This window comes from Nicotiana tomentosiformis, chromosome 5 (assembly GCF_000390325.3).
Source record: "Nicotiana tomentosiformis chromosome 5, ASM39032v3, whole genome shotgun sequence".
Lineage (NCBI taxonomy): Eukaryota > Viridiplantae > Streptophyta > Magnoliopsida > Solanales > Solanaceae > Nicotiana > Nicotiana tomentosiformis.
In genome coordinates, this window is record NC_090816.1 from 119,153,556 (window position 1) to 119,170,305 (window position 16,750).

The window sequence follows — 16,750 nt, forward strand, 5'->3', positions numbered from 1 at the left end:
GACTAACGAAACTTACTTAAATCTTAGTAAAATAGCTAGTGACAATGTTGTATTTTACTATTTTATTTTTCAGTGCATGTTTTATTTACTAGTTATCGCTTTTGCTTTGCATCTGTCTTTTGAATTTTATGGTATTCTTATTTTTCCTATGATTGTTGTGGCGATACTAATATTGTCTACTTTTGTCCTTTTGCCTTTTTATTTTCTTAAGCCGAGGGTCTTTCTAAAACAACATCTCTATTCCTTTGTGATATGGGTAAGATCTACGTATACACTATCCTCTCCAAACTCCATTAATAAAATTTTACCGAGTTATTTTTATTGTCCCGTAAGCTACATTGTTTGAATTAGCCAGTAGAAGAAACTCCATTTTCTTGAGCGATACCTCCCAGATTATTATAGCTTCGTCATGATTATGACATTCGCTAGCCAAAAAATCTGCACATTTCTTGGCTTCCTTCCAAATATATTAGTAATACAGTCTGATTTCTTTATAACAACATTCCTGTATAACAATACTTTTTTATAAAAGTTATGCTTTTTCGGATCCAATTTTTATGTTATGTTATAATATATGTTCTCTATAACAGCACTTCGCTACAACATCCAAAAATATTCGAAATAAACGAGACTGTTATAGAAAAGTTTGATTGTAGTATCATTATTGATTTTAACAAATATTTGCAATTTCAATAATAGCCCTAAAGGGTAACACTGCAAATACACTAAGGTGATTCAATATATATATATATATATAAATTGAGGCGGAGCCAGGGATTTAAGTGTGCGAGTTCTAAATTTTAAAATAAAATATTGCTTTCAAGGGGAATCGAACCCTCACCTTTTCCAGCGAACCCACAACTCTTACCATTGAACAAAGACCCCTTTTGTTATTGGGTTCGACAGTATATATTTATATAGATTTAGTAAATATTTTAATACAAATACAGGGTTCCGAAAAATATCACTGGATTCGCCCGAACCCACACCCACTACTGTACCTCCGCCCCTGCCTCCAGTCCCTAGGTCCGGCCCGGGTCATCAGGTCATGTATGTAACTTTTTGTTACTATATTTTATAGAAATTGTATGAAATATTTTGCTCATATCATAGATGTTCAACACAAATGCATTAAGATGGAAATATTCTAAGTTGGTTGCTTTGCTCTTGCACTCGATTCGAGCTAAGTGTCATGACCCGTCACATCATCATGTCACCTAGGTGACGTTTGGCATATATTAATGCCATGTGCAAGCTTACATAAAGAGAATACTAGTATTTGTGAGAAGATTCTAGAGAAGTATGGACATTTACTTAGGAAGACCCTAGATCCCTGTGGATTTGCTAGGAAAGTTCTTGAATCTTCTAAATTTGTAGAGAGTTCTAGAAAAAGGTCTTATCTTGTGTAACAATTAATATTTGCATACTAGCCCCTAGGAGACTAGTATATAAAGGGGGACGGTCATTTATAATTCACCAAGCAAAATAATTAAGTTCTCTACAATAAAAAGCTTCATTTGCCAATTTCTCTTATCTTTTTATCTAACATTCCCTTAGCGATCTTGAGTGTAGTCTTTTAGGCTGGCTTGGCACAACAAAATCGTAACCGAGTTGTGTAAGATTGTAAGCAAGTTGTCAAGTGTTGCACGTATGCTTAGTTCAAGACTAAGGACGTGACAACATGGTATTAGAGCAAATGTTGCAACTAAGGAGGGAATGGCGAACGACAGAGAAATTAACGCTGCCAACACCCAAGCCAACGTCATCCAGAATGCTGCATGCAAGAAGAGTTGTAATAAAAAGAGGAATGCCACCAACAAGAGCTAGAAGGTGCCGCCCGAAATTGTGCCAAACAAGGGGCTTACATTCCTAGAATCATCTGCTACTAAGGTGATCAAGGATGAAGTGAAGGTCTAGCAGGAGGACGTCTCGCTCGATAAAGAGTAGATGACGAAGGTGAATGCGTGGATGGATGCCGTCAAGATCTTTGGCAAACGCTTGGGGAAGGTGGAAGGCACCCTTAGCGTTCTTGATGGACACACTCTTGAGGAGATTAAGAGTATCCGAAAATGACTTGGGAAAACATACACAGACTGAGATAGAGCTAAGGCAAACCATCTCTGGCTTGCAATGTAGACTCATGGAGGCCTTAAGAGTATTATCGATGCTATGAAGACAAAGATAGAATTACTCGAGGAATATGTCAATGTTGGCGTAACTGAGACAGACAATAATGTTATTTTAGCCTGACTTGGCATAGCAAAATCGTGAGTGAGTTATGTAAGATCGTAAACAAGTTGTTAAGTGTCGCACGTGTGCTTAGTTCAAGATTAAAGACGTGACATAAAGATCTAGAATAAATGAGTTTAGAGTAAACACCCTATACATACAAAGTATTCAATTAGAGTACTCGTATTTGCCTCATAGCTCAAGTCAATCTGTATTTATCAGCCATCCAAAAAGTTAATCCACTTTTCAGAAGTGAGAAAAAGCTTTTTCCAACTTTCTCTTTCCCTACCCTACTTGTTTTTTCATTGTTTCTTCTCCATAATCCAATGAAAATTCAATGGTTGTTCTTTCGTCAACTTCAAGCTTAAAGGCAGAAAGTTGTCTTGAAACTCCAAATATAAATTTTTAAGTTTCCTCCAATAGATACGTATCGACCATCTAGTAGGAAAACAGAAATTAAATCATCATTATTCTCTTTTTTCTTTGACCATAACCTCCATCTATTATTAAATTTACTCATTTTGTGTTGAAAATATATATTGTGGTCTTCTATATGTTGAAAACTTTTAGTTGAGAATGCTTATTGTGGTCCATTCTCTTCTCAATTGACAATTTGATTGTGATTAAAAGGTCTAGGATCATCCTCTAATGTCTTAATCGAAGTCTTTACGTTAAAAAAGAAGAATATATAAAGTGAACCATGCTATAAGTAGTTTCTTTACTTTATTTGTGTATACTATACTTATCCTTTAACTTAATTTCAATCTTAAATAGAAAAGGAATTTTTACGTAAATAGTTGAACATATTTATTGTTTACTTTCTAGTTATATAAATAGATTATACGTAAATTATATATATATATAATATATAATTTATGTATATATTTATATTATACCTTGATTGACTATTTTTAATTTACGTGATTGGGTGAACGGCTATTTGGATTAATACAAGAGAAATGAAAGAATTAACGATATTACGGATGCATTTGGTTGGTAAGTGCAACAAAAAGTTGAGTAATGAAATACAAGAAGCGATACACTACTATAAAAAGAATTTAACACTATTGCATAAGAATCGGTATCCTCCTACAAATGTAAAAAAAAAAAGGAAGAAAAAGAATTAGACTATTAGATAGAAAGGGAACAGGGAATTTAGAACCTTTTTATTTACACTTATAGGAAATCCTCTTAATTAAAAAACTGATTATATTAATTAATTTATTAATTTTAAATTATGATGAAAAAAGTACTGAAGAAATACATATGGCTGGTAGTACTAGGAATTTTACTCTGCAAGAAGAATAACTGTTTCGAAGGGAATAATTTAACAAGGAAACTATTAAAATTTTAGCCTATTGAAATTCTAATAATAGACATCTTAGACTCTTAAAAATAGAAAGTAAATATAATTAAAACTCTAACAAATAAAATAATAAAATAGGGGAAGTTGATCTTATATTTGTATCCCATTGAAAAGCTTTCAAAGTTTCTCACTTTCTCTTACCCAATAAAACTAGGTGTATTGATGATTTTAGATTTGAACTATAATATAATACGCAACTGACTGAGAAATCTCAATTTATATGACATTTTTTATTTTTTAAGCATTATAAAATGTTAGACATTTGTTCTCTCTCTATGCAGCTATCATAAATTTCAATAATCCATATCCATATAACAAACTGATTTTAAACCACTTTTTAAATATTTTATGCAACTTAGATAATGAAATTCAAATTAACATTTCATAATCTTTGTCCAATCAAATGATGTAGTCTTAAAATAGTAGTAGTAATTACTTACTTTATTACAGATTGTGGCCCAATTTATTTTTCGGAAAGCTTTAGGAATAAAGAAGTCTTAAAGTTACGTCATCTCATATCCTTATGATTACTTATCACAAGTAATTGTGGCTTGATTTGTTCCAAAGAAGTCAAAAAAAAAAATATATATATATATATATATATATATATATATATATATATTGTTCCTAAGAACTAACTGAAAAGGGGTTTCTTCAGCCTTTTGGTCGTTTGAGAAATCTACTTTAGTATTGGGCCCCCAGTTGCAGATCTTTGGATTATATTGGGCTTAATATATTCATTTGTAGCAACTAGGGTCAAACTTATATCATATGATAGCCACAAAATAACCCCATACAAGTCATAGCCTAAAAATGATAATAAAGGGTAGCAACTGAAAAATCTGAAACCATATGCTCAACGCAAACGAAAAGGAAATCACTCCTAATCGATTTTGTATCCTAAATTCACACGTTTAGTATGGAATCTTCAACCCTCAAAATATATAAAAGTAGCCCAATTATTCACATTGTCAAAAAAATTCAAGGGTTTCTAAAGAGTAAAACCTGAGCAGAGCTCCAAAAAATTCACGCTGAAATTCCAAAGTTTTTGCACAATTGTGGCCTACAATCAGCTTAATAGAGTTGAGATTTCGTTCTTAAACTGTGAAATTGATACAAAATTGACAAACTCAACTAATGTCTATGGACATTGTGAATGTTGGAACTACTATTCCAATTTTAATTCCGATTTTACTTCAACACAGTAGTGAGTGGGTAAGTGAGAGTAAATTTATTAATTTCCTTGTTAATGGCGTGCTGATCAATTCGGACTGTAGCTATGAGTATTTTGTTGATGAGATATACAAGTAATTAGGTAGAGATTCAATTACAAGTGCGATGGAGATAAAATATACAATGAAGGATGGCTATATAGCAATTCCAATATACAATGATATGAGTGTTCACTTATACATGAAGATGAAAAAGGAAAACTTGGATATCACTGGATATCCATTATGCACAACGTTGAAACATGTGTATTCAAGTGTTGAATGCTCATAACTTGGGTGGTAACTTACTCGCAACAATTTTCGCTGGTTTATAATGTCAGAACGTAGAAGAAGTACACAGAATTAATATTGTTGAGTGATGCATAATCATGGAAAAGAAGACAAAATTGAGATAATGAACGAAAAATTGTATAATAGACAATCCACAACATGAAGAATTTGCGGAAGGTAAGTTGTATTGGGACAAAGATACACTCATTAATATAATAAAGCACTACGTAATACGAGAAAAAGGTCAATTTATAGTGGGTAGATCATTTACAACAAGGTATGATTTCTACGTATGAGATTGCACTTATCTGTAATTTTATATATACTGCTTGTATAAAAAATATATTTATTGTATAATGAGATTGTATATGTATATTGCTTCTTTATTTGAGACACAAGTGTAAAAATTTGAAGAAGTGCATTATCATAACACTATATTTTAAATAGGTATTGTCTTATATGCCTAGATGAAAGTTGCAAATGGACTCTTAGATCTTCAAGTCTACACAAATCAAAGGTCTTCAAGGTTAGACGGTTCAATGATGTTCACACTTGCCCAAAGATGAGTAGACTGTTTTCACAACGTCATGCTACTTTGTCAGCCATTGCAAAAATGATTTGCAATAAATATGCCAATCCAAAAAAATATACACTCCTAAGAAAAGGCTTATAGAACAAAAGAAAAGGCGTTTCAACTGCTAATAGGGATACCACGCGAATCTTATAGTAAACTGATAGGTCACTTGTATATGATAAATATGACAAATCTTGGTTATGTCACAATATTACATAAATCAGAGGACGGGCACTTCATGTATATTTTTGTCATACTAAATGCATCAATCATAGGATGGAAATACTGCTACCATATTGTAGTTGTTGACAGTACATTCCTTAAATCATCACACATAGGGACAATGTTAACAGTTAGCGCACAAGATGCGGCATGTGAATATGTCGCAGTCTCGTATAATAATTATATATGGTATAGATAGTTCTTATCCGTGTATAACAAAAATAAACATGTGGATGCTTTCTTATTTTCTTAACGACGAATTTTTTTCCACTAGCATATATTGTTGTTGATTCTGAAAATGATGCTTCCTAGAAATGATTTTTTGGAATGTTTAGACAGGAGTTTAGGGAAAGGGAAAGGATGTACATCGTATTTGATCGTCGTGCAAGCATATTGAGAGGTTCTTCGATTGTGTATCCAGAGGTATCTCACTGTATATGCATATTCCATCTTAGCAATAACATAAAGAAGCAGTTCAAGAAGAACCATGACCGGCACTGAGGGAAGTATTTTTTTGCAATGGCCAAAGCATACAAAATTAAATATTTTAATCGCCTCATGCAAGATATGGACAACATTGATAAGAGGGTAAGGGGTTACCTGTTCAAAGTTGGTTATGAGAAGTGGTCCATTGCGCATTCCATTATTAATAAATCCATGGTGATGACTTCAAATGTTGTTGAGTCACTCAATGCAAGAAACAGAGAGGCAAGAGAGCTACCAATCATGAGTTTGCTAGATTACATGATGAATTTGATTATGGAATGGAATAATACAAATAGAATGACTGCAATGAGTACATTTACTGGCTTAGGAAAAAAATATAACGAAGTACTGAAGGAAAATAGCAGTTTGTCGCAGAAGATAACGATAAATATTCTTTTATCATGTCTTACTTCATACGCCTGAATAACATACTTTGTCAAAAATACATTAATACTTGTCATACCCTGTTTTACTAATGATATTTATTTAAATTTAGATAAGGCCTTCAACCGATTATGTATATGTAGTAATGGATGATGAACAAAGGCGGAACATAGTCTGCATACAAAAAAGGGAATGCTCATACGAACGATTTCAAGTGGATGAAATTCCTTGTCCACATGCCATGGCAGTATTGGACTACACACACATAGAAACACTCAAATATTGTTATGCCTATTACACCGAGGAATACTTCAAGAAGACATATGAGGTGCGAGTTAATCCACTTCCAGATGAAACTACATGGGATCTTCCAACATAGGTGTTAGATAATGTGGTCCTACCACCGATAGTGAAGGGCAAATCAGGATGACCGACGAAGTCACGACGCATGGGACTTTATGAATATCTGTATGCTGAAACAGTTACCTGTGGACTTTGTGAAAAACAAGGACACAATAGAAGAACATGCAGGAATGCTCGAGACAACTAGTAGATATTGCTACAATGATTTAGTATTTTATAATTGTTTTTCTTGTGAATGTTACAATTAGAATATTGGAAAATAATGAGATTTGCAATCAAATTCTCTATGATGTATGAATAAAGATACTACTTTTTGTCGTAATGAAGTATTGGTAGAAATTTTATTCCAAATACTATTATGGATGTTAATATACAAAATAGATGTCAATATACAAAACATATACAAAATAGATGTCACTATACAAAATATATACAAAAAAAGACTGTAACTGTACAAAAAATATACAAAATAAAATTTTTATATTTATTCAAAAAACAATAGACCATCAATATTGTATATACAATTTACATATAATAGACTGTGACTATACAAAAATTATACAAAATAGATGTCACTATACAAAATATATACAAAAAAGACTATTACTATACAAAATATATACAAAAAAGAATGTCGTTATACAGTTTATATACAGTTTAGCTGCCCCCAAAACTTCATTCACAAAACTTCTTATAACAACTAAGCAACACCAGCTAAATTTGCAAAACATGTCGAAATAGATTAAAGTTGCATAAATTACAAAACTAAAACTGTAGAAAAGTCAAAACTACCTAAAATCTGAAACTTTCAAAATTTCACTATTAACTGAAAACAAACACGTCGCAATTAAAAGTAATATTCAACATTAGCATTTCAAACATTTTATTCAAAAACATCCCAAACAAAATGCATAAACCGTGATATAAGTATGCAACTCTATCCAATCATAAGACAACATAAAAACCAAACTACTTCATCTTAAAACTACATGTGAATTTTCCGCCAAACTATTCCAAACTATTTCATCTTGCCCTTTTTCTTGATATCCTTCAAAGTCTCGTCATCACAAACGGCATGCGACTTGCCCTTTTTCTTGATATCCTTCAAAGTCTCCTCATCACCAACGACATGCGACTTGCCCTTTTTCTTGATATCCTTCAAAGTCTCGTCATCACCAACGGCATGTGTCTTGCCCTTTTTCTTGTTACCCTTCAAAGCCTTGTCATCACCAATGACATGCGACTTGCCCTTTTTCTTGTTATCCTTTTTTGTCAGATCCTTCAATCTACCAGTAGACTCATTATCAGTCATCACTAACTGCATATGCTATTTGTTTCTTCACTCTATAATCCCATAGTAATATACCATATCGTTTCCGTATCCCATCAATATTAATAGATTTAGGAATATTGTTGCCTTGAATGATGTACTCAGCAAATGCAGCAACATAAACACCACAATCACTATATACAAGGTCGCACATAAACATTGAATAAGTTAGTATAATATCCAAATAGGAATTCATGTACAAAAGTGAATAAGAATCAGAAATATTAAATAATAATTTATTTGTTTATCTTGTGTTGGCAACCTATCAACGACATGAATCTCAAAAGGATCAATGGCGGGAATTCCTATAGGATTCTCCTTTGTGTCCCAAAACCAATATGATGAAGGAAATATGGGAGCAACAATAAGTATGGCTCAATTGATCTCCGAACTGTACTATTCAGTCGCGCGCCACACATGGAATCATATACATAAATACAGAGATCTTTGAATGACAGTCTTGCCAATATCTAGTGCCACTTATGAGACAGATTTATAAGGGGGGGGGAGGGAACTTCATCAACAGTACACCGAGGAGCATTACATCTTAAAAAATACCCAAGTATATACTCACCAATTGAATCTGTTTGAGTAATCAAATTCATGTCACTATTTTTTTCCAAAAAATCCTTGTAAAAAATTGTAATCAAGCAGTTAAACCAACAATTGGTAATTGTGAATCTTACTGGAACATCAACACCGTACTTCCCTTTCTCAAATAGTAAAAAATAACATCAATATTCTAAAATATGTAGAATAAACACACATAGTCAGAAAATTATATTATGAGAAAACTAAAATGTATATTTTATGCATAAACCATTTATACATTTAACAGAAGATACTGCAAATATACATAAAAGATACTCTTCCAAGTTGATACTATGTTTTTTATTGCCATTATTGTTCTAGTCCTTTCTTCTGCCTATATCCAAGAGTTACAAAGTCTCATTTCTCATTTTATTACAGATAGAATCTATATGTAATTACAACATGGATAAAAGAATAGAAATGGCATTTATGCTAACAAATTAACATCAATATGCTGCAAATATGAAGAACCATTATAGTGTTGACTTACTGAATCACACGAGGATAGGCCGGGATATGCAAATGTGAAGAACAATCATTTTATCCAATATCATCAACTCTAAATTTAAAGATTTTATTTAGCTTATTGCTAATCTCTTTATAAACACAGTCCCTAATGAATCACGATAAAAAGATATGGTTCATAACACGAAACACGAAACACGAAAAAATAAACAAGAAAAAAAAAACCGAAACATAAAACTTACGGTGCACTAGTCCTTAAGCCTCTATTGATGAAAGTGTTCCACTTACACAATATTGTGAAATCAACACGATTGTCAATATTTTTCTGAAAAGGATACTTTATAGTAAAAATGAACTTATTTGGCTTATTTGTCAAGATCGACATCTTTGACTTAGTTGGCTTATTTTGAGCAACTTTGATGGTGCTACTAGAGTTAAATGTGTTCCTGACTGGTGACTTGATGACCCCTGTTGATTTTCTTTCTCTAGGGATCATTTCATATGTGTCATGATCAACAACAAATATACGATCTTCCTGCATAGTAACAATATTTTTCTTCACTCCTAAAAAATCACCATGTACAATATTTTGATCGAAATACTTTTGGGTGATTGCAGTTATTTGAGCCTCGGCATCACTAGTCCAACCATTGTCCTCACCAATTTTCTCACAACTATTTTACCAATAACTTGCACAAAATCCTCCACCAAACCCCCCATATTAGCAGTATTTTTCTTAACTTCTGCAATATTAACTACACTATCACCATCTACATAATTTTTGTCACAAAATTTCTGGGTGATTACAGTTATTTCAGGCTCGACATCCTCAATCCAGGCTTCGTCATCACCAACTCCTTCACTACTTTTATCACCTTCTATAGAATCCTTCACCACACCCTCCATAACATCAACAATTTGTTCTAGACTTACCTCAGTGCCAATATTTTTCTTTACAACTTCCTCACTGCCGATATTTTAACCTATAACTTCCTCACTACCAAAATTATTCTCTGTAACTTCTTTATTGCCAAAAGAATCATTATGAATAGCACCAGTATTATGATGGCCATGTATAATGATGGTCGTCATCTTTTCTATCACCCTGTTTAGAAAAAATATACAAAAAGTTATAAAAATTATAATAACGGGTAAAAATAATAAATAAGCATAGTCATGAGAATACTTTTGAAGCATTGCTTTCACCTAGAGATTTAAAAACCTTTTCAAATGAGGAAATCATGAACTGCTCCAAAGACAAAACCTTGTCGTTTACCTATAAAGAAAATGTGAAATCAAATATCAATTAAGTTGTCAGAACTGCTCAAAGCCAAAATAAAATTGTACCTTGTTGACTTCACTTCTCAGAAGTTTCAGCTCATTCTCGCTTGAACTCAAGTTACTGGATTGTGAATCTGGATTCTCATTGTTTATAGGTTGTGATTCCAGCTTATTTTTTGGGTGCTTCTTAGCATTTCTTTTAGGTCGAGTGTTGAAATCATCAACATCAGCTCTTGGATTAACTTCATCCACGACTCCAGATTCGATATACATCTCATTTTTATCTTCATATACCGGGACAAAATCATGCAATTCAAGCCTTGTTTGTTCAATATTTGTTGGGACAATGTTACCAAACACCAACTACAAATATAAAAAAAACTTAAACAATCATGTAATTTTAAAATAACAAAAAACAACCAATATATTACTTGTAGAAACTACGCATCATACAGTTAATTGATATTATGTATATCAAAGGTATAAAATATGTATTAGAAATGTATAATTCATGTATCAGAAGTAAATTCATATGTATTGCTACAAAATATTGTAAACTAAATAAAAATATTTTTTACCTGCTCCCGACTTAAAAGAAAAAAAATCTTTCCTCAACCTCTTGAAGGTCACCTTCTTCTTTACAATCCAGTTTAATATGCGTGGCACAATATCTCCAATCCGGTAAGCAAGGTTTTTGCGAGTATAGGGGCAGCATTCATAAAACCAACACTGGAATGTCAAAGGCAAACCACCATATCGGTACATCTCTCCTACTACGAACCTTATCTTTCATTAACTCCAACACAACATTGAAAACCGCTTTCCTCCAAATGGAAAGTCTCAAAATTACCAGATTCAACAAACAGAAAATCATTCTTTGTTATGAAATCATCATTCGTAATAGAAAATAGGAAACTGTGAATGAAATACAATACTGCAATCTTTAATGCGTCCTCATCAGTTTTCCAGATCTTTATGAAGAAACAATTAGTTAACAATTTCTTAGACACTTTCAACATGCTTGAAAAGTATAATTTCATCAACCGACTCAACTGGACATATTCATAATCCTTATTGGGATCACCATTACACTTTAAACCTGTGATAATACAAAACTCTTCAAGTCCAAAGCGCAACTTGGTGCTATTCACTTTAATCCATAACTCATCATCTTTAGGTGACACCACTTTCCTAAGCAATAGTGAATGGATAAGTTGATTCTGTATAAAAAATTTGGGCAAGTCCACAAAATAACCAAAACATGTTCTTCTAAACATCTCAATTTGGTGATCATCCAAAGTATCTTTCAAATGTTTCACTATATTGCAGTTTGTATGTATACTGATACGGGTACTATAATGATCACCCAAAAGAACATAGTAATTCCAAAACTGCACACAATAAAAAAACATAAATATATATAAGCTTCATAACAACCACAAATATTCACTTTAAACATTACTTATATACTATGTGGATAGATGATACACTTTATATACAAATTGCACATTACTTATTGACTTGATACAAATTATATACAATATGAAAAAAGAATGATGCTTTTTATATACAAATCTGGAACATAACTGCTATATTGGATAAATTTTCTACATACTAAAATAAACTAAGCGCACGCAAGTGATAGTTATATCATTAGAAAATACCTTCAAATCAGATGAGCTAGAACACTTTTGATCAACGTGAACTTTTTTCTTTTTTGATGGAACATCATCCCCATCCCTTTTAGAACCTTTACCCTTATCCTTCACAACATCATTTCCCACCATTTTTAATCTTTCTTTTTGAACTTGTGCCTTTTTCAACAACTACACGCTTAGCAGTTTGTGACCTCGTTACTCTATAGTTGGGAGTCCTGCTATGTGAACGAGTCCTTCTATCAACGGGGTTACTTTGATTGTAGAGGGTAGTTTTCTCTTTATTTGGGGAGAATGACAGAAATAATGATACTTCGGTGCCATTATCATTTTTTTGAGTACAAGAAGCTTGGAAAAAATTCTTGTACCGAAATTTTAAAGTTCGTTCGCCGGGATTTTTCTTATTTGCAAGAATTTTAACGCACACAGCAGTAATGGTAATCGTCACGGATTGCTTAAAATTATGGTGATTGTTACGATTTTGGGTGTTTCATAAATATGATAGAGCGCTTCAAAAGTTTGGCAAGCGTATTTTAAAAATCTGATAGAGGGCTATTTTTCAAAAATAATTCTTAATGAGGCCAAAATATAAATATTTTTAAAAAAGGTCAATTCAGCGTTTATGACATTGGACCAACCTTTTTTAAATCTCTATTTATATTTTGCTTATGTTAAGAAAAATAACCTCGTGCCAAAACTTTTAAAGCAAACTTGCCAGAATTTTGAAGAAACATGTCCTAACGATCATTAGAGTTTTCAGCATAACTAAAAAATGGGTGATCTGCCGGATTTTTGTGGTCAGTTGTACAAAAATGAGGTAACCGTCAGAAATTTGTGACAATCAATATAACTCGTAAAATTATGGCAACCGTTAGAATTCCGTCGAATCATTATAAGACTTGCCTAAGAAATTCAAACAATTTTTTCAAGCCTTTTTTTACTGGGGTCAAAACCTAAGCACCGACGCCAAATGATCCTCTTTGTATCATTCTAGGCTAGTTAGTTTACTAGCCTTAGAGTACTGTCTCAACGAGTATAAATTTATTTTAAAACTAGTATTGAGTTATAAAATAAAAGTATAAGTTCCTAAAGATGATCATGAATATTGTTTGTGTATAACTAACTCAATAGTTAAAGAAACCATCTCATAAATCCGCAATTATCAATAATTTAGCTTAAAATTTATTTTAAGTTTGTAACTTCATAATTTTAGTTTCACAGGCAAGAATCTTGAAAATCTTAATAATCTTGAAGGATACAACTTATAACATACAAGCAGACAACTAATAATTTATGAACTTTAAATAAATACAAAATCAAAGTGCAATAGTAAACAAAAAACGACACTGAGAAAAAGAAATAAAGCAAGCTAGTAAGAGAATCTCCAATTGAAATCTAGCTAATAAACTCACTCACAATAAGCTAAATGTATCATGGATTAAAAATTAAAGAATCTCATAAATTATATTGCTAAATTTGTGCCTTTAATTATTTTTTCCTTAACATTGCGCATAAGTATAATAGTGCATTTAAAACTTTTGAAAGTTAAAAGTATAATATTGAATAATTTTATTGGTGCAGTTCTTGTATCTTTTTAAAAAGCGAATTATCTTCGTTATTGTCCAAGAACCTGTTCCTCTTCTTTCTTAAATCTTTTTATTCTTCCTTTTCTAGTTTTTAATCATTTATTTATAATTTACGTGTAAGACTTATACAAAGTGAAGTTTCAATAAAACTCTAAATATGATAACTTTCTACATTGTTTAAATAAGAAAACAAATTAATAAGTAAACTTTTAATTAATTTTAATCTCTTAAATATTACAAAAACAATTAAATAATTACTAAATAAAGTGTTTCTTATAATAGTTAGCATAAAATTTGAGGGACTTTAGAATACATTTTTTTGGTGATAAAGATCGAGTTTGAAATGAAAAAAAAAAGCATTAGTTTTAAATTTTAGTCTTTTATTCTAGGTAAATATTTTTTGATTAATAGTATTCAATTGGATGGTAAACTACTCACGCGTTCTTATTTAATTAATATGTTATGATGGCTAAAGTCTAAAAATTAGGATTTCTTACTTCGTTCAATAAAGAAATATTTAATAACCAAAATTTTAGGTGTTTTAAATATCCTAAATATTAGAAAAGTAACTTAAATTATAATTATATCTAATGTAAAATTTAATTTTAGAGGATAAAAAAGGCGAACAATATTTCGCTAACGGCCTTCGTGCTTTTAATATAGTACTAGTATAGTATAGATAGATAGATAGATAGACAGGCAGACAGATAGATAGATAGATAGATGCGTAGCTCTTTGTTTCTGTCCGAACTCGCCACCCTCAATTTATCAAATAAAATAAATTCATCCTAATTTTGTCACATTCTCACGCCAAAACAAACTTTAAATAGTTAAAACTATACAAAACAATTTCCATATGGATACAAAAATCAAACGAATATACTTAATGTCACTCAGTATTCAGAATTAATGAATACATTTCAAAGCTTAAAAATGTAGCCTTGTATATAATTAATAGAAAGTACTGAAAACTTAAAACCAATATACAGTTTTAAATATGAAGAATTAACCCAAATAGCCGTCCACCAAATCCCTTAAACTAAAAATAGTCGGTGAAGGTATAATATATGTATAATTTATATATTATATATGTATAATAAATATATAATCTATATATTTGGCAAGAAAAAGTAAATAATGAATATGACCGGCTATTTACATAAAGATGCCTTTAAATATTTCGGGGCTACCCATGCTGGATTCCATGGGCGTTTAGTTATTTGTCCAGGGATTTATTTGGACAATCGATGACATGTTTGCCTGGCCCAACAAACAGAAACAAAATGCACAAGTATTAAGTTACTTGATCTTATAAGGATTTTTTTCGTATAGATACAAAAATAGGACATTATTTATATACTTTAGCTTGATTTTTGAACTTTCAAAAAGTAGCTAGAGTGATTTTATAACATGTATACAAATTCGATCAAAACATACAACTTGCATGTAACTTGTATATAATTTTTTATTGTGTAAAATCCGGGCAAAACATACAACTTACATATAACTTGTATATAAATTTTTATTGTGTAAAATTCGGGCAAAACATACAACTTATATACAAAATTCCATACATAAATTTGTTCTAAACAAATTCGATCAAAACATACAACTTACATATAACTTGTATATAATTTTTTATTGTGTAAAATCCGGTCAAAACATACAACTTATATACAGATTTCATACAAAACTTTTGTTGTAACAAATTCGATCAAAACATACATTTTGCATACATTTTACATATAACTTATATAAAACTTACATACAACTTATTTATGTCTTCCTCTTTTAAGTTACAAATTGAATTTTCAACCAAACCAACATCTTCACCAAACACCCTCAAAATTGAGACATAAACTCCAATAGACATTCTCAATCATTGTAATAATACCCAATCCAAACAAAACATAATAAAATTTAATTTTTGAATTTAAAGCTTTAAAGCTTTTTTATGGCTGTCAATAGAGTTTTATAATAAATTCTATGTTTATAATAATATCTGGAGTGATTTTAATCTAAAGTACAAAATTGGACCAGAAAAGCAAACATTCAACATTTGTCAAATTTCTTGAGTCCATTGTACAAAAGTCTAAATAGCTCGCCTCCTTCGTGTTAGTCAAGGTTATGGGTGTACATGGACTGAGTTGATTCGGTTTTATCAAGACCAAACCAAACCAACTATATCGGTTTGGATTGGTTCGATTTTGTCCAGTTTTTCAGATTTTCGGGTTTTTTGTTATTTAAATATTATTTCAATCTTACTTTGTTAAATATTTGATAAATAAATATATATTTAGTAAAAATATAAAAAATAGACAAACATATTATCGATTAAAATATTCTTATGGGAGAATTCTATTAGTAATACATAATAGTTATTTTTTTAGTCATCTGACAATAATTTTTCGTTGATGTACACTTTCAGGTTAACCGAATCTAGTAATTAAATATAAAAATCAATATGATACCTAAATATTAATAATCACTTCACATTCGAAAAAGATATAAGAATTTAATAGATCTTAACATATGATATGAATATGGAAGAACAAAGAGATAAACGCATTTCAGTAACACTTAATAAGAAAGTGATCATACAACTCATTATTTAAGGTCAATAAATATAGAGCACTTCATATTCTATTAGAATTTATATCCCGCAAGAGAATCCCAAATATTTCTAGACATTTTTTAAAGAAAATTTTATATTTAT

General features: G+C 31.0%; 1 protein-coding gene across 1 annotated transcript; it reads right to left on the minus strand.

Annotated features, from left to right (window-relative positions):
• Positions 1-11,575: 11,575 nt before the first annotated feature.
• On the minus strand, positions 11,576-12,580 carry LOC138893060 (uncharacterized). The gene is made up of 2 exons (XM_070176829.1): positions 12,458-12,580; positions 11,576-12,184 (listed from the first exon to the last, which is right to left on the minus strand). The coding sequence occupies exons 1-2, from the start codon at positions 12,578-12,580 to the stop codon at positions 11,576-11,578; spliced, it is 732 nt and encodes a 243-aa protein (XP_070032930.1).
• Between the last annotated feature and the right edge of the window lie 4,170 nt (positions 12,581-16,750).